Below are 27,012 nucleotides of genomic sequence, written 5' to 3'. Positions count from 1 at the left end.
CCTGGGGGATGCCTTCTGGGCTTCCAGCCCTTAAGAATTTTGGTCTGACATGCCTGTTTTTGAGCTCTGGCTCCTGCTTCTCAGCCACAGTGACCTTCAGTAAGTGACTTGCCTCAGATTCTGCTTCTGTAACATGGGACGATAACACTTCATACATGGTGGGGAGGGCCAAGATTAGTTGAGATTGTGCATGGCAAGTGCTTAAAATATAGTCTGACATTCAATGAGCAAAAGTTATGATTTTTGAGACTTTTTCCTGATTCTCATTTAGATGTAACTATTCACCCTATTTTTAGACATGGCAACCTTCAATTATTTTGCCAAACTTTCAATGTAAGTACATGAGGCGTAAACCCTCCTCAAAGGAAAAGAACTCTGTAGTTCTGTAATCCATTGTCTGATAGTTGTTTAGAAGAAAAGAGGGAGGAGATCTGGAGAAGGGTCACAGCTGAGGAAGGGAGTAATAGAAAAAATAAGAGCAGAGAGGTTCAATGGTCAGCTTGAGCTCCTGCTGCTTGTAAGCAGAATGGAGGGCCAAATCTTGTCAAGTCCAAAGGCCAGGTCTTAACTGACCTGTTTAAGCTAGAGGGCAGCCATGAAGAAACCAATCTTCATGAGAATTCTAAGCCATTGGCCAAGAGATCCTCTAGGGCAGCAGTCCCCAAACTTTTTGGTACCAGTTTTGTAGCAGACAATTTTTCCATGGACATAGTGGGGCAGGGAGGATGGTTTCAGGATGAAATGGTTGCACCTCAGATAATCAAGCATTAGATTCTCACAAGGAGCACATGATCTAGATCCCTCACATGTGCAGTTCACAACAGGGTTCACGCTTCTCTGAGAATCTAACGCCATTGCTGATCTGACAGGAGGCAGAGCGAAAGTGGTAATGCTCACTCACCCACCACTCACCTTGTGCTGTGCAGCTCAGTTCCCAACAGGCTACAGACCAGTACTGATCTGTGGCCTGGGGGTTGGGTACCCCTATTTTAGAAGACGGCTGGAGACTGGGGAAACAGCCTGGACTTTAACATCAGGCAGACAAGACATGGGTGAGGACCTCAACTGCACCATTCCCAACTCAAAGCATCTTCAACCTCTTTCTCCCTTTATTGGTGGGATTCTGACAGCATTTAAAAGGTTGATATAGCAAAACAAGATGGCGACCAAAAGAGGGCCTAGCATGGTCTTTGGACCACAGGAGGCCTCAACCAATGGCAGCACACCTCAGTTTTTCTTCTCCCGGACACACAACAATTCTAAAAGTACTTTCTTTTGTCAAAGAGAGGGATAGCCACACCCAAACACACAGAGTCCGCAGGGACATGAGCCAAGAGTTGGCTAGCATACTGGGTTGGGCAAGGGTGTAGGTGTAAGGCCTTCTTAGGTTCTGTCCATGAGGGTGCAAATCGGTGCAAGCTCTCTGTAGGGTAATTGATCAATGTCCACATCTTAAGTCCATGTACCTTTTAACCATTCACACCCAGAGGCACACAGAGATGGATAGCAATCTTTGTACCTAGCTCTGCACTGTAGCCTGATGGTAAATATCAACAGTGCAAGATTAAACCCAGAGACAACCTAAATTCCATCATTAGGATACTTCTGTACATAAAAATGCACACACACACACAAAATAATGATTGAACCCCTAAATATGATACAGAATAATCTCTGAGATATAAAGGGGGTGCCAAAGTAGGTGTTTTTGAGAATGGAAATAGTGAGTACTTATAAGATATAAAGATTGAATTAGAGACAGATGATAGAGACAGAGGGAGATAAAGATAGAGATAGAGGACAAGCAGGCATATGCTTGCATTTGCATAAAACACTTCTGGAAGGAAATATAAGGTATTAGTAACTCATTTCTGGCAGAGAGACTAAGAATTTGTGTTGTGGGTGTTAGAACATGTTAGTTTTCATTTTATATCCTTTTCCAATGTCTGGCTTTTTAAACCCCAAGCCTGAATTCCTTTGATGATAATAATAATAATAGCTAGTCAGTCAAAAGGAATGCCCTGAACAAGTTTTCCCTATACCTTAGTGATTTCATCAGCTTCAAAATCAGAACTGATAGGGAAAGGGTTAAGAACATGACACCATCACCAACCAATATCTTATCTTCCTAAAAGTATTAAGGAAATTTGGAGGCACAGTTAACACTTCAGTGGGAAGCAGCTGAGGCCAAAGAAGAACCTGGCTCTTTAAATAGTTCTTTTCCCTGTCAGTAGAGCCTCCAGCTCAGGAACCTAGCTGGGGCACCCACATTCCTTCTCCCATCAGGGCCTAGAGCTAGTGGGAAAGTGGTGGGAGCCTTTTCAACAGACTGCAGAAGCGTTAAAAATAGAAGTTAAGTTGCTATTGGAGATACATGGAGAATTCACCACTTGCAAATCTCTAATGATAATATGTCAAGAGTAAAATACCTTGTCATGAACAGTATCTAATATAATACAGTATTGGTTCTGTCAGCAATGTGATCCATGATATGTTTGGAGGCCTACATGAAATAGAAATTCAGCAGAAAAAAAGGCCTGCAGGGACTCATCTCAGTCCGTGGGGAACTAAAAGGATGACCTGGTAAGTCTTTTCTGTCTGCGTTTTACTGAGCTCTGGTTGGGAGCTCTGGGTGCATCCTCCTTCCCTTTTACAGATTCTGCACTTTGTGTTAAATCATGTGCATATATTAGACGTTCTTGGAGGCCACCAGATGGATGGATGGTTTCTCTTGCCCAAAAGTACTTAGTTTCTCAAAGAAATAATGGCCTCTACAATGTCCTTAGAATTATATTAAGCATCGTGGATACATATGTCAAAGAAGACTTAGAGCTATTCCAGGTATAGCACTATTGTATGGGGGATGACTTAGGTATCTCCCAATAGTAACTTTTTGTGCAAATACAGGCTCGTGGATATAGGATGGGGAGAACCATAGTTCTGATCCACTTTGAGGTTAAATTCGTTCCACAGGAAATTCAGAACCTGGAGTGAAGACAAGGTACACCCAATAAACGTAGGAGAAGGCAGACAATTTGAAGTAAACTTGTCATAGACCACGTTCTGCTGGTGTAGATCAGGAAAGGATAACTGAAAAGTACCATGTCCTTTTTGGCCAAAGAGAGATGAGTATACAGATGTAATTGTTTGTAACAAAAAACAATATGGCTTCTTTATGATTCCTGCACTTACCCAATACCAGTTCAGAATATAAATCCTAAGACTTCCTTCAGGATCAGCCCCAAAGCCCACCTGCTTCAGCCCCTAATGGCTGTCTTTCCTTTAAAATCCTACCTCTAAGAGTGTGTACCATCCAAACATTGCTGGAGAAGATAAAATAGACAGCTAACCAGTCCACCATACATTCACATTCTCCAAATTTGGGGATCCATTGCCATTCAAATACTCTAGGAACCATCTAAGGCAGATTTCTGACACGCTTGCCCAAGTTCAGGAATCCTTCCTTTGATGATGCTGCCTCCATTCATGGAAAAAATGAAGGCAATGTGGATGGAACTTCTCACATTATCTCTTGACTTGAAAATTTCTCTGCACCCTCACACATTCACCCTTCCTTCTCTTCTGTTTCAAAATTGAAGTACTTCCAAATGTCAGCAGATTTATTTCTCCATTACCCAAAATGAAAAACAACCTAAATGCCCATGTGTAGGTAAATGGAGAAATAAACTGTGGCATATCCACACAATGAAATAGTACTCAGCAATGAAAAGGAAGGAGCTACAACCACATGCAACAATATGGGTGAATCTAAAAATAATGATACTGAGTAAAAGAAGCCAGACAAAGAGAGCACATAATGTTTGAGGTTACTGATATAAAATTCTAGAAACTGCAAATTAAGCTATAGGAAAAGAAGCAGACCCACTGGTTTCCTGGGGATGAGGCAAGAAGGAGGAGGGGAGGATCATAAAAGAGCAAGAAAAGACTTTGAGATAATGGACAGATTCATTATCTCGATAGCAATAATGGTTGTGCATGCAGGTACATTTGTAAAAATGTATCAAAGTGTATACTTTAAATATATACAGTTTATTGTATGTCAACAAAGCTGTTAAAAAGTGGTTTCTTTTTTCCTAGACTACCTACTGTATCTGAATACTCTTGATCCTATTCCTTGTTATCTCCTATAAAACACTTCATCACTTTCTTTCCTGCACCATTATTCCCTATCTCTTGCTTCCTGTCTTTTTCACCCCATGTAGGGACCTTGTTGGCATAAATTAGCTGAATCTAAATCAACTATCCTACCAACTGCTTTCTCTGACCTCTTTGCTTCTCAGATGCAATCTCTTCTTTCTCCTCATCACTCCAAATATTTATAATGGGCAATGCCCACCCACTTCAACATATCCCACTTATTCCTCAACTCTTGTCCCTTCTGCATCTCTCTCCACTACTCTAGCAAAACTACTGTCTTCTAGGTCTTTAAAGACATCCAAACTGTCACTTCAATAATGTCTTCTCAGTTTATACCCTCCAGGCTCTATAGCCCAACATTCAACTGGTTGAATGCCTAATCTGAACATCCCATTGATGTCTTATTCAACAGCTCCTCTTCCTTCAAACCCCACCCTGTGAGCTCTCCAATGTTCTGTCCTTGTCTTTCTCTTCACTCCCTACTCTTGACGAACACCAACTCAAGGTTCTTTGCACAAAAGGTTCACCATGCTACCTTTAGCTCTGACCAGGTTCTGTGTACTTAGTTTCTTTAATGATTTGTTCTGAAGGCATCTTATCACGAACTCTGATGAAATGGTCTTCATTCCATGTATTTGGATATGAAGCTCCTCGGTGACCCCAGGGCTGGGACATGCAGTACAAGCCTCAGCCACTGAATGAAGATAACACCATACAAGCCAGGAATGGAGATTGATTCCCATGAGAGGGCTTATATGGGACAAATCCAAGAGCTTTTCACAGGTGGTGACTGGAGCTTGAACTTGCAGGACAGAGCCAGACAGTGGAGGTGAGGACGAGGAAGCCAACTCAGGATGGTTTCCCATTAGAAGCTGATGGACGTGTTCCAAAAACCAGGCTGTGTCCTTCCTCCACCTGGACTTTTTAACGTATGGGCCAACACACTTCCTACTGAGTTTTCTCTTTCCCGTAACCAGAAGACTCTGAAAGGTATAACCCTCTGCCTATGATTTTGAAAATGTTTTCTCCTACTGTCATCACGATAGATAAAAGCTGTGAAAACCTATATGCTAGAATTGGGCACATTATCATAATTAACAGAAAACATATCCTATATTCTCCTAAGGCTCTCCAAGGAAAGAGAGCTTGTCTGCACATCAGATTATCTTGCTGCAGTGCCTGGGGCACTGTGGACACCCAACACGCGATTTAAATTCAATTGTGTTGATCTCTAAAGTGTTCTTTTTGCAGGGCAAAGATGTGGAGCATCTCAACTCCCCAACTAGATTAAATTTCCTTTAAGCTAGGCATCACTAACCCTTTCTTTTTATGTCTCATTTCATAACTCTTCTGGCTTAAACTCTTCTTAATGGTTTCCCATTGCTTATAACGTGGAATTTCAACCCCTTATTGGACCCACCAGGCCTGTAGGATGTCAAATCCCTGCTAATTCCTCCCATTTCATCTTTTGCCACATCACCTTCAAATCCCCTTCACCATGCCCAAAACATACTGGCCTCTTCTTAGGACTTCGAGAGAGCTCAGATCTTTGCAACTTTAGGACCTTTGACTGTGGTATTCCCTCTGCCTGGGATGCTTTGATCACCTTAAGCATCATCTCCTTAAAGAAATGCTCCCAGACTACACGTTTGCAGGTAGCACCTCTGTTCTTTTTTAATTTTCCTACGGTACCCATATTTTCCTTAAGACATCTATCACACAGGCTATTTGCCACATGCTCAGTTTCTGCCCCTCATACTAAGTTACAAGAGGTAAAGATCATTTTGTTTTGTTCAACCATGCCAGCTAGTGTGAGTCCTGGCCCTAGTAGAAGCTTAATAAATATTTGTGAATAAATAAATGAATACATAAAATTTCCATAGCAGTTAGCTTAATAAATAAGGTCTGATTGGATCTGTTTTTCAAAATCTGAAAATAACCTATCCAGGCATTACTACTATTGATTATCACAAAATAGCCAACAAACAGTAAACAACATCCCCATCACTACTACCTGGTAGTCAACGCAAAAGCAACAAACACCTGCTGAACCAGCAAACTCATTTTAACAGGCCCATGCCTAAGGCACAGCAACTAAATACAAAAAAGTCGGCAGCAGGAGTGTTCAGAAGAACCAGAATGTGGAGACAACCCAAATATCCATCAATGGACTAATGAATAAATAAACATGGTCTATCCATACAGTGGGATACTCCACACGAATGAACCTAGACAACATCGTGTTAAGAGAAAGAAGCCAGACACAAAAAGCTATCTCTAAGGCAGATTGGTGGTTGCCAGGGGCTGGGGAGAGGAAGAATGGGGAGTGTCTGCTTAATGGGTATGGGGTTTCCTTTTGGGGTGGTAGGAACATTCTCAAACTAGATAATGGTGGTGGTTTTGTACTACACTGTGAATATACTGAATACTATGGAAATGTGTACAGGATTAAAATGGTTAAGTTTCCTGTTACATGTATTTTACCACAATAAATTAAAAAGGGAGGAAGACAACTAAAAATTTCAGAATGTATACTATGTTTTAAAAAAAATCTTCAAAACTAGGCTGGGCTTGGTGACTCACGCCTGTAATCCCAGCAATTTGGGAGGCCAAGACGGGCGGATCGGGAGGTCAGGAGATTGAGATCATCCTGGGTAACACAGTGAAACCCCGTCTCTACTAAAAATACAAAAAATTAGCTGGGTGTGGTGGTGGGTGCCTGTAGTCCCAGCTACTCAGGAGACTGAGCAGGAGAATGGCGTGAACCCGGGAGGCGGAGCATGCAGTGAGCCGAGACCACGCCACTGCACTCCAGCCTGGGCAACAGAGTGAGGTTCCATCTCAAAACAAACAAACAAACAAAAATCTTCAAAACTAGCCTCCAAATGAATGAGGTGGCAAGTACCGAAGGTAGTCAGTGGTTTCTTTTATCACTGGAAATGTATCATGCTTCAAACCCATTAACTTCTTCACAAATACTGGCTTTCCTGAGGTCTTGGGGTAGGAGGAAGAGGCAGAATTGCCTTACACTTAAAAAATGTTCCAGACGAGAGGGTTGGAGTGCACAAGCTTCTAAAGAATTCTGCAGAAAAAGGTTCCCAAATGCATGTTCCATATAGGTTTTGTGGTATGCATGATTACTTTAGGTGACACATAAATGAACATTATTTAATTTTACTATAATTATTTTCGTTTAGATTTATATTTGATTAATGGTCAAAACACCAGTTTTCATTTACAGTGATGATAAAATGTTTCTGTTGTTTACATGCCTGTTTCTAATCCATTTACTCATTTGTATGCAATAAAATTTACTCTTTATGGTGTATAAAGTCATGTAACCACCACCATTAAGATACAGGACAGTTCCCTTCTTCCTCAAAATTCTCTCACCCTGCCCCTTTCTAGCCCCTGCCCTTTGGTCCAGCAATAAAAATGAAGAAACCAGGGACACACACCGCAACCTGGATGAATCTCAAATGCATTAGGCTAAGGTAAAGAAGCCAGGGTCAGAGCTTTGAGGTACGAATGAGGAGTAGCTGCAAAGGGGCACAAGATTTGTATTTAGGCAGATGGAAATGTTCCGAAATTAGATGCCGGCAATCATCGCGCAACTCTGTAAATATGCTAAAAATCAGTGAACTGTACACCTAAAAATATACTAATTTTATGGTACGTAAATTATAATTCCACAAAGACTTAATTTTTGTTTATTTAGAGACAGAGTTTCACTCTGTGACCTAGAATGGAGTTCAGTGGAGCAATCTTAGCTCACTGCAGCCTCAAACTCCTGGGCTCAAGCCATCCTCCCACTTTGGTCTCCCAAGTAGCTGACTTGGGTGCATGACTACAGGCATGCACCATTACACTCAGCCAAATTTTAAATTTCTTGTAGAGATGAGGTCTCACTTTGTTGCCCAGGCTATTCTCGAACTCTTGTCTTCAAACGATTCTCCCACCTCGGCCTCCCAAAGTGCTGGGATTACAGGCTGAGCCACCATACCCAGCCCCCATAAAGACTTAAAAAAAAATTATCTTACATCAAAATTTTTTTTTTCAAAAAAATGAGATTTCATTGGGATGGCATTCTAGAAAGGCAAAACTATAGGAATAGAAAATTGATAAATGTGCCCCTTTACAAATAAATGAAATTAATGAAAAAATACGTTGATTTAAATGAACGCTAAGAATGAATGCATGGAAATGAGGTAAACTTCAGGAAGCTGGTGTGATGAGGGTGGGCTTAGGGACTGATCTGTTTGCCAGAGTCCCTGGGTAGATGGGGGTGCACCCCTGCTGCCATTACCAGGGCTGGGGGCGCCTCCCCATAACCTCCCACCCGTAGCAAACACATCCACTTACTGTGGCGGTGCCGGAGACGGTCTGGGCGCTCGTGTCCGCCGGGCTCTGCTCGGAGTGCGTCTGGGCGGGAGGGTACAGGTTTAACGTGTGCTCGGGAACCGTGGTCTGGCCTGTGTACTCTGGCGCGGGGTGGGGATGAGGGGCCGTGTATTCCGCGGGGATACCGTTCTGCGGGGGAGCAAACTGGGCCGAAGCGTAAGGCTGAGCCATTGTGTCAGGGGCAGCGGCTGCTTCCTGATTACCCTGAAAAATCAAAAAGGTGGAGAGAGGGAGAGAACATCATGAGGAGCCACCATGCAGAAACCTTCCTCCCAGATCCCAGGACGATCGTGCACTGCGTACTTTCTAGGGGTCACCACGGTGCCACCAGCCTGAGATGGACCAATCTCAGGTCATCTTCACCAGACCCTATAAGGAAACAGTAACCATCACTTCTCCCCATTTTACAGATGCAGAAACCCAGGCTTGGAAAGATAAAGTCGCTTTTTCCAAGCCACCCAGCCTAATATTCAAAGACATGAGGGTCTGTGGTTTACTAGATTGATTTTTTTTTTTTTTTCTGGCAGATCCTTTTTATTTCATTCCCATTTTGGAAGCTGTGAGCATTTAGTTGTCCGCAGTGACACCAGAACCTTGATTTGATACTGAAAGTGCCAAGAGAGATTAAATTGAACGTGTGTGTTCTTGAGAGGAGAGACAATTTATGTAAGCATTTGAATTTAATCAAAGTTTTATGTGACTTGGCTCACATAATGGGAAAAGGGAGTATCCTTTTAATGGTCCCAGTGTCTGTGTGGTTGTGTGTTATGTTGTTTGTGTGTGTGTGTGTATGTGTGTGTGATGTCCCCGGTGCCAAAATGAAGCAGCTGATAAAAATTCAGGGCCTAATTTGGACAAAGATTGTCCTCTCTGACATCCCCATTTTAAGCATTTCTGAAAAATATTGGATTTAACTCTTAGTCTCATTAGTCAATGCCTCTCCCTCCCTGCCTTATTTTTTTATGAGCACAGAGTATTATATAACAATTCATTCTTCAGATCTAGGCAAAACATGCAGTGTGACAATTACAGCCAACTCAGAAGAATTTTAAAAACACACACAACAAAAACCTGAATTCAAATGATTCCATTTCAGGAAACATCTCTCTCTCTCTACCTCCTCCTCCACAGTTCTACCACAACACACACACACACACACACACACACACGGCATAAGAAATTGTAACCCAAAGGTCTAAATTTTCTATGGTCTCAGGAGATGGGATCACACAGTCAGAAACACAGAGAGAGGAAAAAACTTAGCAATTAAGCACACCAAATAGCTGCCTCTCCCATTGTCTGTGGTCAATTAGATGTGACTTTAGCCCTCATATAATGATACTAGGGCAAAAATATCAGAATTTCTCCTTATCTCTTCAGTACTCGCCACCAACATCCGAAATCCTCTTTCTCTAAAGCAATTTGAGTACAGCAAAAACATGATGACAGAAAGAAGAGAGGAAAAAAAAAAGTTTGTTCTCAGAGCAGCACACAGAGCTGGTGCATTTGTTTAGAAGGGACCTTAATTAGAATGTTAAAGATGACACTTGGAAGAGAACTAAGCCTAGGATAAGTTTAAACATTTTACAAGTAAATCATTTCCATCAGACTCTTCCCTCCTCCAGATAAATTTCTCCAAATGTCTGTGCCACTGGAAACAAAAGGGCACGAGCATTTCTTTCTCTTTCTAACATTTTCCCATAGCACTGGGGCCATGGAGGGTGTGCCTATGCTGAGGCTGAGTTGCTATCCATGAACAGTTAACCCTGTCCATCCTTGGGAAGCCACAGAAGACATGCAGTGATATTGCTGGTCTGTCTCCACTCCTGTTTCTTCAACAAGACCCCAGTTTCCTTTTGGGGGACAGTCCCACTCTCAGCCTGTATGGTGCAGATACAGTTGAACCCAGCTCCTAGTCACTGCGAGATGAGCCATAGGACACCAGCCTGGCCAATCAGATGGTCCCACTGAGATAGTCCCATGGATTTGGGTTCACGCACATCTATCTAGTGAGTCCATTAGTGCGTTAAGCCCTAGTCACACCACTGAGTCCCAGTCACCCTGGGATTTTGCTGTAGTTTTGGGGAAGAAGTTCTCTTTCCACTATGATTGGCAGCTGTAAAAACATCATAAGCCTGGAGCTGCCAAGAACTGACACGTAGGCTGGGCATGTTGCCTCACGCCTGTAATTCCAGCACTTTGGGAGGCCAAGGTGGGTGGATCACTTGAGGTCAGGAGTTCGAGACCAGACTGGGCAACATGGTGAAACCCTGCCACTACTAAAAATACGAAAATTAGCCAGGCAGGGTGGCACATGTCTATAATCTAAGCAACTCTGGAGACTGAGGCAGGAGAACCACTTGAATGTGGGAGGTGGAAGTTGCAGTGAGCTGCGAGTGCACCACTGCACTCTAGCCCGGGCCACAGAGCAAGATTCCATCTCAACAACAACAACAACAAAAAAGAACTGCCACTTGAAGGGGTCCTCCCTACAGGTGAGGCCAACCTAGAGGAAAATGAAGAGAAGAAACTGAGGAATAGAGAGGTTTCTACTGAGTCCCAGTGACATCATTTGAAGTGTTGAATCCAGATTTACCCGCAGTTAGCACCATCCCTGTTTGTTTTAGTTACACAAGTCAGTAAATGTCCTATATTTTAACAGCTTTACTAAGATATCATTAACATAAAAATTATACATGTAAGGTGTATAACTTGATGTTTTGACATATGTATACATTGTGAAGTGACCACATTCCAGGTAATTAGCATATCCATCACTTCTACATGATTTCCATTTGTGTGTGTGTGTGTGTGTGTGTGTGTGTGTGTGTGTGGTGAGATTTAATTTAAGATCTATCCTCTTAGCACATTTCCAGTATATAATACAGTATTTTTAACTCTTGTTTCCATGCTGTACTTAAATCTCCAGAATGTATCTGTCTTGCAAAACTGACACTTTGTACCCTTTGTCTTATTTTTTAAGCTACTTTTTCTGTTACTTACAACCAAAAGGGTCTTGACTAATTAAAAAAAAAACTTCTGCTGTTTTATAACTAAACTAGCATCTTTTCTTTTTCTGGGCTGTTCAAGGAACATATCCTTCTGTACAGAAATTTCATAGCGATGCCACTTCTCTATGGGTGATGAAAACCCCAGAAATGTTGGGATCTTGGGAACCATCTGATGAGAAATTCATTGTGCCAGAGGCAGCTTCTGCTCAAAGGTCTGTTTCTGCCTCCCCAACCTTCTACCTGGCCCATCTCTGAACTGAAAAGTAGACTTGTGTAAACTCTTACAGGGAAGCAGAGAATAATCACACAAGCAGTGGTACAGACAATGATCATATGAAGACAAAGGCTTTCCTCCTCCACCTCCAGCAGAAGATACTTTCACCAGTAACATATATAACCCTGGGGCTTTTCATCAGTGCAGAGCAAGCTCAGGAAAAGTGGCCCATTCCTACTAGTTCTTGCAAAAGAGCTAAGGCTCCTTGTAGATTTCGAGCTATCTCTGTATTGAACAGAGAAGGGTCATGCCCTCCAGAAGCTTATGGTCAGTTAAGGGAGAAGAGCTCCATCCTCTCAACCCCATCAAGTCTTCACATTCACTGCCTCTCAGCTTGGAAAGCCTCACCCACCCCCTTGCCCAGCTAGTCCTTACTCTTCCTTCATTCCGCATCAAGAGTCCCTCCTCCAGCAGGCTTTCCTTGATGCTGAAACCCGGTCAGTTGCCCATCCCCTCTGTTCCACTGCAGCGGGTAGCCACAGCTCACATAGAACCAAGCACTGCCACGGCCTGATTCTTTGTCTGTGAGCTCCCTGAAAACAGGACACAGTGCCACATTCCCGGTCCCATCTCCATTGTCCAACAGCATACTAGCTGCAAAGTGGACATTTATAAATGTTTGCCAAGTGACTATGTGCTTGAAAAATGACCTCTGGGCTCTGTAAAGCCTAGTCTGGCAGCAGGAGATAGGGTAGGGGGATGAAGAGAGGACCTAGCAAATGACTCATGAGGCAAACCTGGCCCAAATTTTGTTTTTGTAAATAAAGTTTTATTGGAACACAACCACGCTCATTTGTTTACTATCTGTAGCTGCTTTTGTACTACAAAGGCAGAGTTGGATAGTTGTGACAGAGACTGCCCAGCCCACCAAGACTGAATGATCTATCATCTGGTCCTTTGTGGAAAATGTTTTCTAATAGCTATGGCAGAATGTCATTAGATATGGGATCACCAGTTAAGAAGCCATTATTGCATAAATAGTTTGAGCAGGAAATAAAGCAGGCAGTGAAGTAGAAAGAGAGAAAAAGGGGCTGTATTCTCTCCAAACCAAAGAGGGGTGATAGCTAGACTTGGAGACTGGCAATATTGAAAATGGTGCAAAAACAGTGAGTCAGAATCTTTTTGGGAATTTATTTTCCATCAGCAGATCTTTGACCTGTAAACTCACACGCACACAGGCTTTAAATCTGCATAAGTGGGCTTATGAGCAGAAGGTTCATGATGGCCTCAGACTTCCATGAAAAGCAGCCCCTTCTCCTCACTGGTCCTCAGAAGAAAACCTAATAGGTGGCAGGCACTGTGCTGGGCGCCTCATACCGGTAGTTCTTACAGAGGTGTGACTGCTTCCCACAGGGCATTAGGCAATGACTGGACACAGTTTTGATTGTCACAAATGAGGGAGGTTGTGCTACTGCCATCTAGTGGGTGGAGGCCAGGGATGCTGCTAAACATCTAACAGTGTACAGGACTGCCCTGAACCACAAAAGACTGTCCCACCCCAAATGTTAATAGTGCCAAGGTCCAGAATCCCTACTTTGCATGCAATGCATCTCTAATCTCAATTTGCCTTGTCATCAAAGATGCTCCAGACCAAAGCTGGGAAATAATTATTCGAGGTCATAGTCACAGGTAGTTGTTAGGGAAGCCAAGAGTTAAACCAAGGCATTTCTCATCTAGCAAGAGAATCACCTGGTGGAGAGTTCACTTCATTCATTCATTCATTCATTCATTCATTCATGCATTATTTTTATTTTTATTTTTTTGAGACAGAGTTTTGCTCCTGTTACCCAGGCTGAAGTGCAATGGTAGGATCTCAGCTCACTGCAACCTCCGCCTCCCAGGTTCAAGTGATTCTCCTGCCTCAGCCTCCCGAGTAGCTGGAATTACAGGCACCCACCATGATGACCGGCTAATTTTTTGTATTTTTAGTAGAGATGGGGTTTTACTATGTTGGCCAGGCTGGTCCCAAACTCCTGGCCTCAAGTGATCCATCCATCTTGTCCTCCCAAAGTGCTGGGATTACAGACATGAGCCACCGCGCCTGCCCACTTCCCATTTTTAAATAAGCAATTCCCTCTCTATCACATACACCATGGACCTGTGTTTAGCTGTTGGTGTGTTACTCCCTGTGAGGAAGCCAGGGACTAGGGTATTGGATTCAAAGATGCCACCAATTCCAATGGCCAGGTTGGGTGGGTAACCATTCGAAAGGAGTGGGGCAGCAGCCTGGGAAACTTCTGCACTACCTCAAGCCTGAGGCCTGACTTCGAAATGCTTTGAGGCTATCCGAGGAAAGGCAAGGGCCACCTGGGGGCACCACTGGTGCCAATGCATATCACCCACCTCTACCATGAGTTGTGCAATTCTGGCAAACACAGAGCACCATGCTCTAGGGACTGAGTCCATGGTAGCCAAGGAGCCTGCAGTCAGCATCCAGGAACACGGGGCTCCAGATTTCATCCTGTACCTGGAGTTTTCAAACAGATGTTGGTGGGACCCCCTACAGTTACTTATTAACACTGACAGCCGTTCCAGAGAGACCCTAATTAATATTCCCAACATTTGCACTTTAGGCTAATTACAGCTAGTATTTAATTAAGACCATTGTACTTCCTATGGAATTATTTTTCACCTTCAAATGGCTCCAGAGATGTCTTTGTCTCCTCCCTAGTGACATTCCTGGATTCTTAGCTTGACTGAAATGCATTTTCTGGAAAAATACATTGACATTAAGGGCACCTTTTCCACTCCAGGTCACAGCAAATCCTAGGCACGCAAACAGGCTCCTGGGTTGGAAGCTGAAGCCAACTTCATGTAGGGGACAGTGACACACAAAATTATTTGGAGCATTCTGGCTAGACATTCCCTCATTTGCAGAAGCTGCCTTCTTTCTTCTACTCCAATGCCAAACCCCCACCTTTCCCTAAATAAGTGGAATGATCAGAGAGCTTCTGATATCTGCAGAGTCAGGGTGCTTGTGGGTGTTCCTAGTTGATGAGCAGGAGGATCTGCCTCACAAGTGTTCCCCACATCATCAAGCAAATGCTTCCGGAGCTTTTGCAAACTTAACATTTAATTTCAGTGCCTGGACTTTCTTGAGTTGTTGCTCAGTACACAAAAGGAGGATGAAAGGAGGCCAAGATCTCATGCTTTAAGACCCACTATTGCTGCTGCACAACTGACTAGAAGCTTGAAATAAACAACATTTATTAGGATAAACGTAGAAGAAACTTCCCTGTCCTCAGTCACCAAACCTCTCAGTCAACAAGAGCAACTCAACGACAGCAGGATGATGGAAACCTGTCATTACTTAAGACACCCCAACGTGTAGCTTTCACTCCAGTTACCAAGAGCAAAAGGATTATTAAAATCCAACCAAGTCTGATTCCTAAAAGCAAAAAAAAAAAAAGTCATTTCAATTTAAATATTTTACTGAAGCATGAAATAGCCCAGCTATCATTGCTATTTTAAGACAAACACTGTAATCTGACTATTAGCATAGCGTGTCGACTCTCGTATGCACACAATCAGAGGGCCACTCTTCTGATGCTCACAGAATTTCTTTGGTCACTAAAATATCCTGAACCCTGAATTTTCTCTCTGATGTGGACTCAGGAGACAGAGTCAGAGAGAAAATAAGATGAGAGAGTTTGTTGTTGTTGTTGTTGTTGTTGTTGTTTCCCCAAGACATTGCCTTTCTCCCATTTCTTGCCCTGAGTGGTTTAATAAAATAGCTTTGAGAAACTAACAAGAGAACCAAGAGTGGTAGCCAGTCAGGCTTTGCAAAACCTTTTGGCTCAAAATCGAATGTAAACCGTATTTCAACTGAAAAATAATCTTTAAGTGGCCGAACATGAAATGGGTCTATTCTTTTCCATGTAACTACCTGACTTTCACTGAGAAGGCAAAGTACCTGCTTTCATAGCCATCCAGGTGGACTTTGAAATAGGCAAGTATTTTCGTGTGTGGGTGTGTGTGCACACTCACACGCCTGTGTTTCCCCACCTTTGTAGTCAGACTTCTTGAGCACACCCTCCCTTTCTGCATCTGGAATTTATTTGTCCCCAGTTTATTTCCTGCTGTGGAGAACCTCCTCTGGCCTAAACTCAATGCTTATAATGAAGAAATGCACAGGAATTGTCAAAACCTAATAAGCCAGATGATCGCAGATGCCCACTCAGCCCAGGAAAGCACTGGCTCCTGCAATGGGAACCCCCACCAGCATGGACTCACTGGAGGAAAACTATCCATTCTTGATGGTTGCTTGCAGTTTTCAGTCTTGCTGACAGTTCGTTTTACTTTAGTTTAGGAGCATGGTCTACGCCACTTCTCTGGCAAGAAATCGCGCATATTCAGAGAAACCCTCTTGTGCAGAACTGAACTGAGCTAAACTGCATCATGCCCTAGGGGCATTGAAACAAAGAAGAAAAATGCACAAGGACACCATTAACCTGCTGGTTCTAAGATCAGCTCAGTTCCACACATCAAGCAGAAAGCGCGCACACACACAAAAACACACACACACATACACATACACACACACACACACACACTCTCTTCACCGAAACTCCTCTCCTTTCCCCGGGCATGATTCAAGGAACAAGCTACGTATCACCGACAGCACGGACTTAACGCAAGAAAAGCTTTCAGCTTCATTCAAATCACAATTTTGAGTGAAAGATTAAATGGAAAAAAAAAATACCTGCTGCACCATCCTGCTTCCTTTCTCCTCCATAAACTTAGCAGCTGTTCTTGTCCCACACCACGAAGCATCTGCCCCAATCACGCCTCAATTACGAGCGAGGGTGTGCGCACTGTGCAATGTGTGGATGATTGGGGTGTTGAGGAAGGTGGGGGGCTGAGGCCGCCTGGCTGACCTCCCCCTCAACATCTGACTGCTCCCAAAACCAACCCAGATGGGACTTTTTCTGCCAGCAAGGCCTGGCCCATCAATCACAGCTTGCTCCTCCTCTGGCTCCTACTCTCAGTTTCACAGCGCACCACTGAGCAGATGATTATATAGAGGAGGAAGGGAAAAAAAGAAAAAAAAAAAAAAAAAAGAACCCAGTGCTCGACCACATTAATAGCTGTTTAAAAAACATTAGAAATCTGATTCTATGCATCGCCTGGAGCTGGAATTTTTCATTACTAAACTAAATATATGGTATGCAAAGTTATAAAATCCAGCAGGGAACTTGCTACTATCTTATTTTATTTTTTCTTAAGAGGGGAGGGCAAACATTCAGGGATAAAAGGGAAGAGATAGAGGAAGGATGAAAAAAGTTTAAAGAGACAGAGAGATAACAATAGGTAAATTTTGAAAAATACTGTGAGTACATCAGAGAGCATGAATTTGTAATAAAGCTATGTGGTTAACTGCAAATTGATCTTAAAAATATCGTAACTGATGATGACTTGGAAGATTTTGAAATCCAGCTCTTTTGCAGACTGGTTGTGTAATCTTAGACAAGTTATTGTGATAATCCAGGCACGAGTTTTTGCTTCTGTTTAATGGGACCAATGATGAGTAGCTTCACCATATTATTGTAAGGATTTAATTAAAAATCACATCACCAAAAACTACACACAGACACACAGACACACACACACACACGCACACGCACACACACACACACACACAGGGCTTGGCTCATAGTATGCATTATGTAAATGAATTCATTCATTCACATTTAATGTAACGGTAACCAAAATCTAAAACCATCTTTGTCCCTATAGACCTTACAGTCAAGTGCAGCAGCAGACTTCAAGAAACAAAAAATAAATACTAAGATGACCACAATATTCCAGTGGTGATAAATGCTATGAAGAAAAAGTATAGGGGTCTTGCTTTCTCCTTTTCTTGGACTTTTGTCTTTTCATGGCTTATCGTTTTCTTCTGTCTCCCAGTGAGCAAAAACAAGAACTCATACAAAAAATTCCCCAGTGAAACCCCACATCAATGCCAAATGCAGCCTCTTTATTTAAAGCTGCAAGTACTTTGTTCTTCCTTTATTATGAAAACTACAACAACCAGAGTGAAATGTCAAAACAATTTCAGTTATTATTTGCTCATGTCTTTCTTGCTTGTTAAGGGAGAGGTTCTGAGAGTCTTATCCACCCTTCCTACAGATAGCTGCTTATCATCAAGACTTCTTGCTATGGAAAGAGAGATCTTCCCCTACTGGAGGGAATGGATGGGGTTTCTGAAGTGATTAAAGTTGTAATTAAATTGTATAACAGAGGAGGAGGTGAGGGTGGAAGGGACCGCCTGGAAGAATTCAACCTTTCTGCTTGTCTGTTTTGCAGGTTCTAGTTCAGGTGGCCCCTGGGCGAGGTTTTTCTTTTTACTTCCCAGATCTTCAAGGTTGGAAAGAAAATCTGGATACATAGTATTTGTGCCCGTCCTTACGTTTCCATTTCCACTGATACTTTGGGGATCTCTGCAATGCATCACACAGTGAGAGTTAAAACAAGCAGCCCTTTCAGGTTCTTTAAAAGGACGTGTCAGCTCCCCTCTCTAACCACATAACCACAGACGACAAGAGGCCCTGTCTCACAAGACTCCAGCTCAGTATGTGAGGACAGCAGCCATTCGCACAAACCATAAGCTCTTGTCCTCAACTGAGAAGCCAACTTCTGTCCTTCAACCTGGGAAAGAGAGACAAGACCAAGACGGACAATGCCCTGGTGAAAGCATTAATGTCCTAGGGAATAATGGAGAAAATACTCAAAAGCAAACAACAACAAAACAACTGGCCGGGCGCGGTGGCTCATGCCTGTAATCCCAGCACTTAGGAAGGCTGAGGTGGGCGGATCACTTGAGGTCAGGACTTTGAGACCAACCTGCTAAAACCCCATCTCTACTAAAAATACAAAATTATCCAGGCATTGTGGCAGGTGCCTGTAATCCCAGCTACTTTGGAGGCTGAGGCACCAGAATCGCTTGAACCCGGGAGGCGGAGATTGCAGTGATCCAAGATTGCATCACTACACTCCAGCCTGGGTGACAGGGTAAGACTCCATCTCAAAAAGAAAAGAAAAAAAAAACTTAAATAGAGAAAGAGTTAAAGAGTTTCAGGTGGAAACAATCAGATAGATGCAACAGAACACGGGTCCTTAGTCAGTGGAGCATGAGCTCCGTATGCATTCTTTTAAAAATAACAGATTCCGGCCGGGCGCGGTGGCTCATGCCTGTAATCCCAGCACTTTGAAAGGCCGAGGCGGGCGGATCATGAGGTCAGGAGATTGAGACCGTCCTGGCTAACACGGTGAAACCCCGTCTCTACTAAAAATACAAAAAATTAGCCAGGCGTGGTGGCAGGCGCCTGTAGTCCCAGCTACTAGGGAGGCTGAGGCAGAAGAATGGCATGAACCCGGGAGGCGGAGCTTGCAGTGAGCCAAGATCGCGCCACTGCACTCCAGCCTGGGTGACACAGCGAGACTCCGTCTCAGGAAAAAAAAAAAAAAAAAAAAAAGAAAGAAAGAAAAAAAAAATCACGTTCCAAGGCTTCACACCAGACCTACTGCCTCAGAATCTCTGAGGGTGGGATCCAGGGACGGGCACTGTCAAAAGTTGCCCCAGATAGTTCTGATACACAATCTTGGAGAAAAATGTTCTGTGTTTTTTATTCTGTCAGTCTGATCTCTTAGGCTGTAAGACCCATGTAGGGGATCATCATACTAACATTCTTTAAATGAAATAATCTACATACATGAGAGAAGAATAAAATAGTTAAGAGTTTGTATTGTTTCATGAAAACTTTTATGTGGAGGAATGGGTTCAGAGTATAAAATCTTTTATGAATTGTGGTAAAAATAAATAAATGGAAAAACACTATGATAGGCCAGGTAATTTCTAGTGTTACTATCTAACCTTTTAACGCTGTGACTATGAAATCAAAGTCAAATATTGAGGCATCAAGAGCATAATGGTGAAACTATTGGCAAGTCATTCAACCTTCATGTGACCCAGTTTCCTTATGCATAAAATATAAATAGTAATATATATTATTCTTCACAGTGAGACTCTTACGATGCTTTAGAGGGAAAAATCTACTGGAATGTATTGTATAATCTAGAAAGTCCTGTATGCACATATGTCCCATTGTGGGGATAAAACTGGTCCTCCTTCCAGTCCAGTGAAGTTCTTCCTCTGGAGAACCCAGGAAGAAGTGATGTGTGTTGGACTCTAACCTACTTTAGTGAATACTAAACTCATTATGGTACCTTTGGCAGATCACATACCTCATTATGGCGCCTTTGGCAGATAAGAAAACTGAGGTGCTGAACAAATGGAAAAGACTTTTTCCATGGATCTAGTACATTAGTAAGGGAAAGAACCAGAATTTTAACATAATCTTATTATGAGTCTTATTGAAGAATTCTTGTTACTGAATCCATAATAAGATAAAGATGAAGATGGTGGTGGTGGCGATGATGATGATGATGGTGATGGTAATAATGGTGATGGTGATGATGATGTCTGGTAATGAGGAAAAGAAATCTTTTCTTGCACACCAATTATGAACTGATTATTGTTCTAAGCACGAAGCATACAAAATTCAACAAAGTAGCTTTGCCTACATTACCTCATTTAACAAGAATCCAATGTGCCATGTATTTTTATCTTCTTTTTCAAGCTAGGTGGGGTTACTTGCTCATGCTCACACAACTTGTTAGTGCTAGGTACCCAAATCTGTCAGAATCCTACATTGTATATTCTTAAATACTTGGAGATGAATTCAGATCTGACCTCATTTAGATAAACATATAAACTTTTGTTCTGGTAACTATGCCAGCTTACAGAATTTTTTTTTTTTTTTTGAGATAGAGTCTGGCTCTGTCACCCAGGCTGGAGTGCAGTGGTGCAATCTCCACTCACTGCAAGCTCCGCCTCCTGAGTTCAAGCAATTCTCCTGCCTCAGCCTCCCGAGTAGCTGGGACTACAGGCACCCGTCACCACACCCGGCTATTTTTTTGTATTTTTAGTAGAGACAGGGTTTCACCATGTTAGACAGGATGGTCTTGATCTCCTGACCTCGTGATCCACCCACCTCGGCCTCCCAAAGTGTTGGGATTACAGGCGTGAGCCACTGCACCTGGCCAGAAAATTATCTCTTGAACAAAGAACTCTAAAGTTGTGCTGAAGCCATAATTCATAAAATCCAACAAACAACAAAGATGACAGAATCCATGTTACAGATTCCAGCAAAACTACTTGTCTCATTTCAGTTCCTCGGCTCAGTAGGGAAGCACAGAGAGAGGACGGAAGCCATCTTGCCATGGCTGACAAACACCAGCCCCAGAAACACAAGCCAACCGAGTGGGCGGTCGACTTGCAGTGAGGAGGTGTCATGTTTGCAAAATGTTCCATCCTGATTTTCCATTTGGAGTTACAGAAGGCAACGGAGAGGTTGTTTTTCTCAACTCTCTAAAAGTCAATGACAATAAAATATTTATGGTACTCTGTAGAAGTCAGAGACCTGGACATGGCCACTTCTGGGGTGATAATTCCAAAAGGAAATATGTGCTTAACCCTTAAAAAATTAGCAACATCCAGAACAAGTGAAGTTCCCAACCAACAGCATCAGGCACTTAAGAAGATGGAGTTTCTCACTTTTCCAGCGTCTCAGAGGACCCTGTCTTGCCATTTAAAACCCCTGTCAAAGTATGACATTATATACACATTTTGGTGTCCATCTCCAACCGGACTGTGAACTCTATGAGTACAGGAACCTCGTCTGCTTTCCTTTTTTTTTTTTTTTGTCTATCACTGTTGCCTCAAGCATCTCAAACAGTGTCTGAGGTGCACACACATACGAGCACACACACACATATACAAAAGCATTCAAAATGTTTTGTTGAATAAAAAATGAATCCCAAGCTAGTCCCTTCATTTTTACTGGTACTGAGACATGTTCTGACTCACTCAGCACCTCGGGGCACTGAGAGCAGGGTCAAAACCATTCACCATTGCCCTGCATTACTGAAAAAAGTTTCCCCAATGGAATATCCTAACATTGCAGTGAAGCATTTCTTGCTGGAAAGGCATGCTGCGTAAGGCTTCACCTGACTGTTTGTGAAATTGCTGCAAATGCCTTATTATTGCCTGTTATTAATACAAACTAACAGCCAGAGCAGCTGGTGTTCTTCAAGCACCTTCTAAGTATCAGACAATGTTAATGTTAGTCACTATATATATAATATATATATATAAAATCTATATAATATATATAAAATCTCACTTTATCTCCACAGGAGCTAAAGTAACAAAGTCATTTTTAGCACACCCACTTCACAGATAAGGAAACATAAAGTCTTGAAGTGAATAAGTGCAAATCTAGACCTCATACCTGAGTCTTTCAGCAACAATGAGTTCCTTTCTTTCATCTATAATTGACCTTTTTGTGGGCTAAGCGGTGATATTTGTGAGAGTTATGGCGGAACAATTCACCATAAAATATTTTTGAGACATTCTGACAAAGCCTTTTAGTATCCTAGGCAAAATTAGAAGTTGCCAAAAAGGCACAAGACTGTGTTCCTGCCACGCTAAGATCCAGAACCCAGGTAGGTTAATCACGTTAATGATGATAGTGTTACTTATAACATTCTTGATAATAACAATAATACAATTAGAAGGGCTTAAGCCACTTGCTTGCCACTGCCCTAAATGTTCTATAAATAGAACTTCCATCAATGCAACCCACAGCCCGATGATACGGGCACAAACTTTATCTTCATTTGATAAATAATAGGCTCTGAGAGGCTAAGAAAATTATCTCAGGTCATGATGGTTCCATGAAGAAATTTGTACCAACCCAATTCTGAACCCAGAGCCTAGCCTATGACTGCCATTACTGTTAACTTTTTATTTTCAAATAATCATAGAGATATAATTATACACAAAGTTTCAAAAAATGTAGAAGGTGGTCTTGGGTACCGTTCATCCATTTTCCCCTGTGATAACCTCTTGCATAACTATAATACACTGTCAAGACCAGAAAGCTCGGCTGCTCTAAGTACTTGGCTATCAATACCAACTGACCATCACCACCGCCATCCATTCCTGAGTGACAGCTGGGGCTGCCCATCACTGTCACAGATATATTTGTACAGACAGAAGGGCAGATGGACAAGTAGAAAATCAAACCATGCAAATAAACATTGGCAAAAGTGAATTTTTGTAAGGGAAAGAACACACAGATGCATTCTGAATTTTAATTCAATAGGGATTCTCCACCTCCTGGGTATGCGGGAAGCCTCAATCCTGAACAGACTTTCATAATCCATCTCCTTTCACCAGCCCCCTTTTCCTAAAGGGGAAAAAGTTCTTACTACTACCACCAGAGGAACATCAGTGTCAAATTCACATTCAAGATAAATTTAGATGACTTGTGCCATTGCTAATACTACTACATTTAACCAAATCCACAAGGGGAAAAGGATGGATTCTGTCCCCTTAAATACCGGACTTGCAGTTACCCTACAGATATAATTTGAGATAATATTGCTGTGTGACTTATTCCATCATAGCTGTCCAGAGTATTCTCTGCCTGCTTCTAAAGGAGGAAATTGATAGATTTAATGTGACACAACTTTCTTTGTAAGAGAGGAAGTCCTTATACATACAAAGAGAACCAAATCGCTTAGAGAGACAGCAACTCTGCCATGAATGTTGCTGACTACGGCATCCCACTAAGAATGTCACCAAGGGTCTCTTGCTAGATTTGGAAAATTGGGAGCATTAAGTCACACTGACGAAAGGAAAATCACGTACCCTCCCCAGTGGGATTAGGTTACAGATAACAGAATGTTCTAGTGAAGAGAAAAGTAAACATTCTAGATACAAAGTAGCGCAAGGAGTGGATACCATCATCTTGGACATTGATAAATTTAGAATAACTTATTTTTTTATTTTTGAGACAGAGTCTCGCTCTGTCACCCAGGCTGAAGTGCAGTGGTGCGACCTCAGCTCACTGCAACCTCAGTGTCCCAGATTCAAGCGATTCTCCTGCCTCAGCCTCCCGAGTAGCTAGGATTACAGGGCACCTGCCACCACACTTGGCTAATTTTTGCATTTTTGGTAGACAGGGAGTTTCACCATGTTGGCCAGGCTGGTCTCAAACCCTGACCTCAGATGATCTGCCCATCTTGGCCTTTCAAAGTTCTGGGATTACAGGCATGAGCCAGTACTCCCAGACATTTCAGAATCATTTCTTCTTATAACACATTATAAAGTTTTCTACCCATTATAAAAGTTTATGCCTCACTACCACTAATCAACATATCTTCTATTTCTTCTTCAGCCCCTTTTCAAAGCTGGGTACCTAAACATAGTCTAAACAATCTAATGGCTTTGTGAAGGCATGATATGGTGAAAACTTAGCAACTACCTGCCACCCCACATTGTTTATAAAGAATGCACAAAGCCAAGCATCTGCCTGTATTTTTAATTATTCGATTTTCTTACATGAAAACCAGAGACCTCCCATAATGTTGTAAGCTCCTTAAGGGCAGGTGCTTGTCCATGTATCTTTAATGGTTCCCTCTTTTTCTTTTGCACATTGTAATCAGGTGTTTGACATGATAAATATCGGTTGGCTTGCATTCACCTCACTTGTAGAAAGATGTCTAATCTGGTTACTGCAACAGGCAAAGATGATAAAATATGACCTTGTCTTTCATTGTGTGTTGCATAAGTTTTAGCCTCTCATAGTTTGCCAACTGAAAGAAAAGGCTGTCATAAAATGAATGATAGTTGGACTTGGAAGAAATGAAATTAGGAGAGATTGCCAGAAAGCAAGGGCAATGAACTGTCCAAATAGGCAAGAACATGATACTCACGCAATTGTTTCAGGAGTTACGTATTGAGTATCTGTTGGATGTCAGGGACTGTGCTATGTTTGGGGGCTACAGTAGCGAATAAGATAGACATAGCCCAGATACCTCTATAGCTACAGGCTGGCAGGAGTCAGGCAATAGCCTAGAGATTTACAGTGCAATAGGGTACGTGCCCAGAGAAGATAAATGTAAGAAACGAAAGGATTTATCAGGTAAGGTTTTCCAGAAGAACTGATGTCTAACCTGAGGTTCTTGAAGAGCAGGAAGCAGCCAGGTGGTAGGATATAGACTGACAAAACAATATGTAGAAAGACCAATTGTAATGCTAAATGTTAGGACAGAATATCTCACACTCAGAGTGGCAGAACCAAAGAAAACAAAGTAGAAGAAAGCAATGAGGACATTTTCAGAGTCATAGGACCTATAAAATATAGAGCTGGGCTGAAAACCTGGAGGCTACTGGATTGTAAGGCTCTCAAAAGCAGAGACCTAGGTCTGTCTTATAGGACACCATATCCCCAGCACTATCGGAATGGCAAGCACAGAGTGAATGATCAAATATGATTTGATTAAATCAAAGAGTAAATGCAACAATGATACATGACAAGATAAAGCTGTCTTATGCATTCCTTTGTCTTATGAAAGGAAAGAAAGAGGAAGGGTAAGAACAGAGAGAGAGCTGATAATTTAAGCTACATTTTGACATTACCTTCTCACTGGAAGTAACTCTAACGCTTGAAATAGAAGAAATAAGCAGAGGAAACAAGTAGTCACTTTAAGTAAATAGGACAAATGATCATTCTCTTCTCCATCACCATCATCACAGGATCTCAGCTGGCTTGTATTAGTCTCTTCTCACACTGCAGGTACAGACATATCTGAGGCTGGGTAATTTATAAAGGAAAGAGGTTGACTCACAGTTCAGCATGGCTGGAGAGGCCTCAGGAAACTTACAATCATGGCAGAAGGGGAAGCAAACATGTCCTTCTTCACATGGCAGCAGGAAGGAGGAGGGCCGAGCAAAGCAGGGGGAAAGCCTCATATAAACCTATCAGATCTTGTGAGAACTCACTCACTATTACAAGAACAGCATGGAGGTAACTGCCCCCATCATTCAATTACCTCCCACCGGGTCCCTCTCACGAGACATGGGGATTATGGGAACTACATTTCAAGATGAGATTTGGGTGGGGACACAGCCAAACCATATCATGGGATAGGTTGTAAAGGTTATTGGGAGCATTTAAACATAATCGTTTTAAGCCTTACATACAATATAGAAAGAAAGTCAGAATGCGTATCATTCACATCTATTTAGTGGAAGAAGCTGAGAGCCAGGTAACTCAGTGAAATGCCCAAATCATATCTAGTGATATGAACCCTAGATGTATTTCCAATGCATCAAACTGTTCCCTAAGATTGTCATCCATATGACCTGACAAGTCTAGCTACAACAATAGGCTTAGTTGCATGATGCATTTCTAGGTTTCCTCCATTTCTATCTCAAAAAATTTTATGGGGGAATAAGAAAACTGATTATGGACATTATAAGAGTTGAAACACAAAGTGGCGAGACGTCTCATCAGAACAAAGGGGAAATACAACTTCACTGGACTTACAAATTCAGTACAACCCAACTAAGCAGAAGCGCACAGTATTGAAGTTCCTACTATTATGTAAGTATGTTCATAGAATTGAAACCAAACAGTTCCATCTTGGCAAGTGAAGAGCCAAGATCAGTAACTGGCCTTGTCCCAATATGAGGATCTCTAAGCCTATACATCAACCAATGTCTCCACTTGAGACTGGAGAACCTGTGCTTATTCACATGATTAAGCAGTGCATAAATATTATTCTTCTATAGCTAAGGATGTGTGATCTTTTAAGGACATCTGCCTGATTGAATGCTGAGCCCAGTGGGTTGCAGCTTAGAGTACAGCAGGGCCTGGCTGACTTGAGGAAGAAGAGGTTTTGCATGATGTCAAGGTGTACTCAAGGAAAATCAGGGGTTTTTGGAAATATGGAAGATGTTTTCGTTATTGGTAAATCAGAGGGAAGAAGCACAGCAGTGAACAATTTTTTTTTTTTTTTTACAGATACTCACAGTGTAGAAGTCTGGCCCAATAATTGTGTGCAACTTAGGGTATTGTAGTTAATTGTCTCAACAACTGCGAAGTAGATAATGCTAAGGAAACTGAGGCTGATCGACATTAAATATGTCTAATTCAAAACACCACCAAAAGAAAGCCTTAATATATGTTGAGTTGTGATTCTGGTGCATTTGTTTTTGCATAGTCTAACTGCCCATTGGCTGCATTCATCCTCTTC

The 27,012-nt window shown here is 42.2% G+C and overlaps 1 protein-coding gene across 38 annotated transcripts in view; it reads right to left on the bottom strand.

Moving 5' to 3' along the window:
* RBFOX1 (RNA binding fox-1 homolog 1) overlaps nt 1–27,012 on the bottom strand; it is a 2,503,848-nt gene that overhangs the window by 185,105 nt on the left and 2,291,731 nt on the right. For all 38 annotated transcript variants that reach the window (XM_054533103.2, XM_054533097.1, XM_054533099.1 and 35 more), the window contains 1 exon segment: nt 8,521–8,763. In XM_054533103.2, the coding sequence (XP_054389078.2) occupies nt 8,521–8,763 (243 nt within the window).

This window comes from Pongo abelii, chromosome 18 (assembly GCF_028885655.2).
Source record: "Pongo abelii isolate AG06213 chromosome 18, NHGRI_mPonAbe1-v2.0_pri, whole genome shotgun sequence".
NCBI classification, from domain to species: Eukaryota; Metazoa; Chordata; class Mammalia; order Primates; family Hominidae; genus Pongo; species Pongo abelii.
Note: the sequence above shows the minus strand (reverse complement) of the source record. Positions and strands in the feature narration are given on the sequence as shown.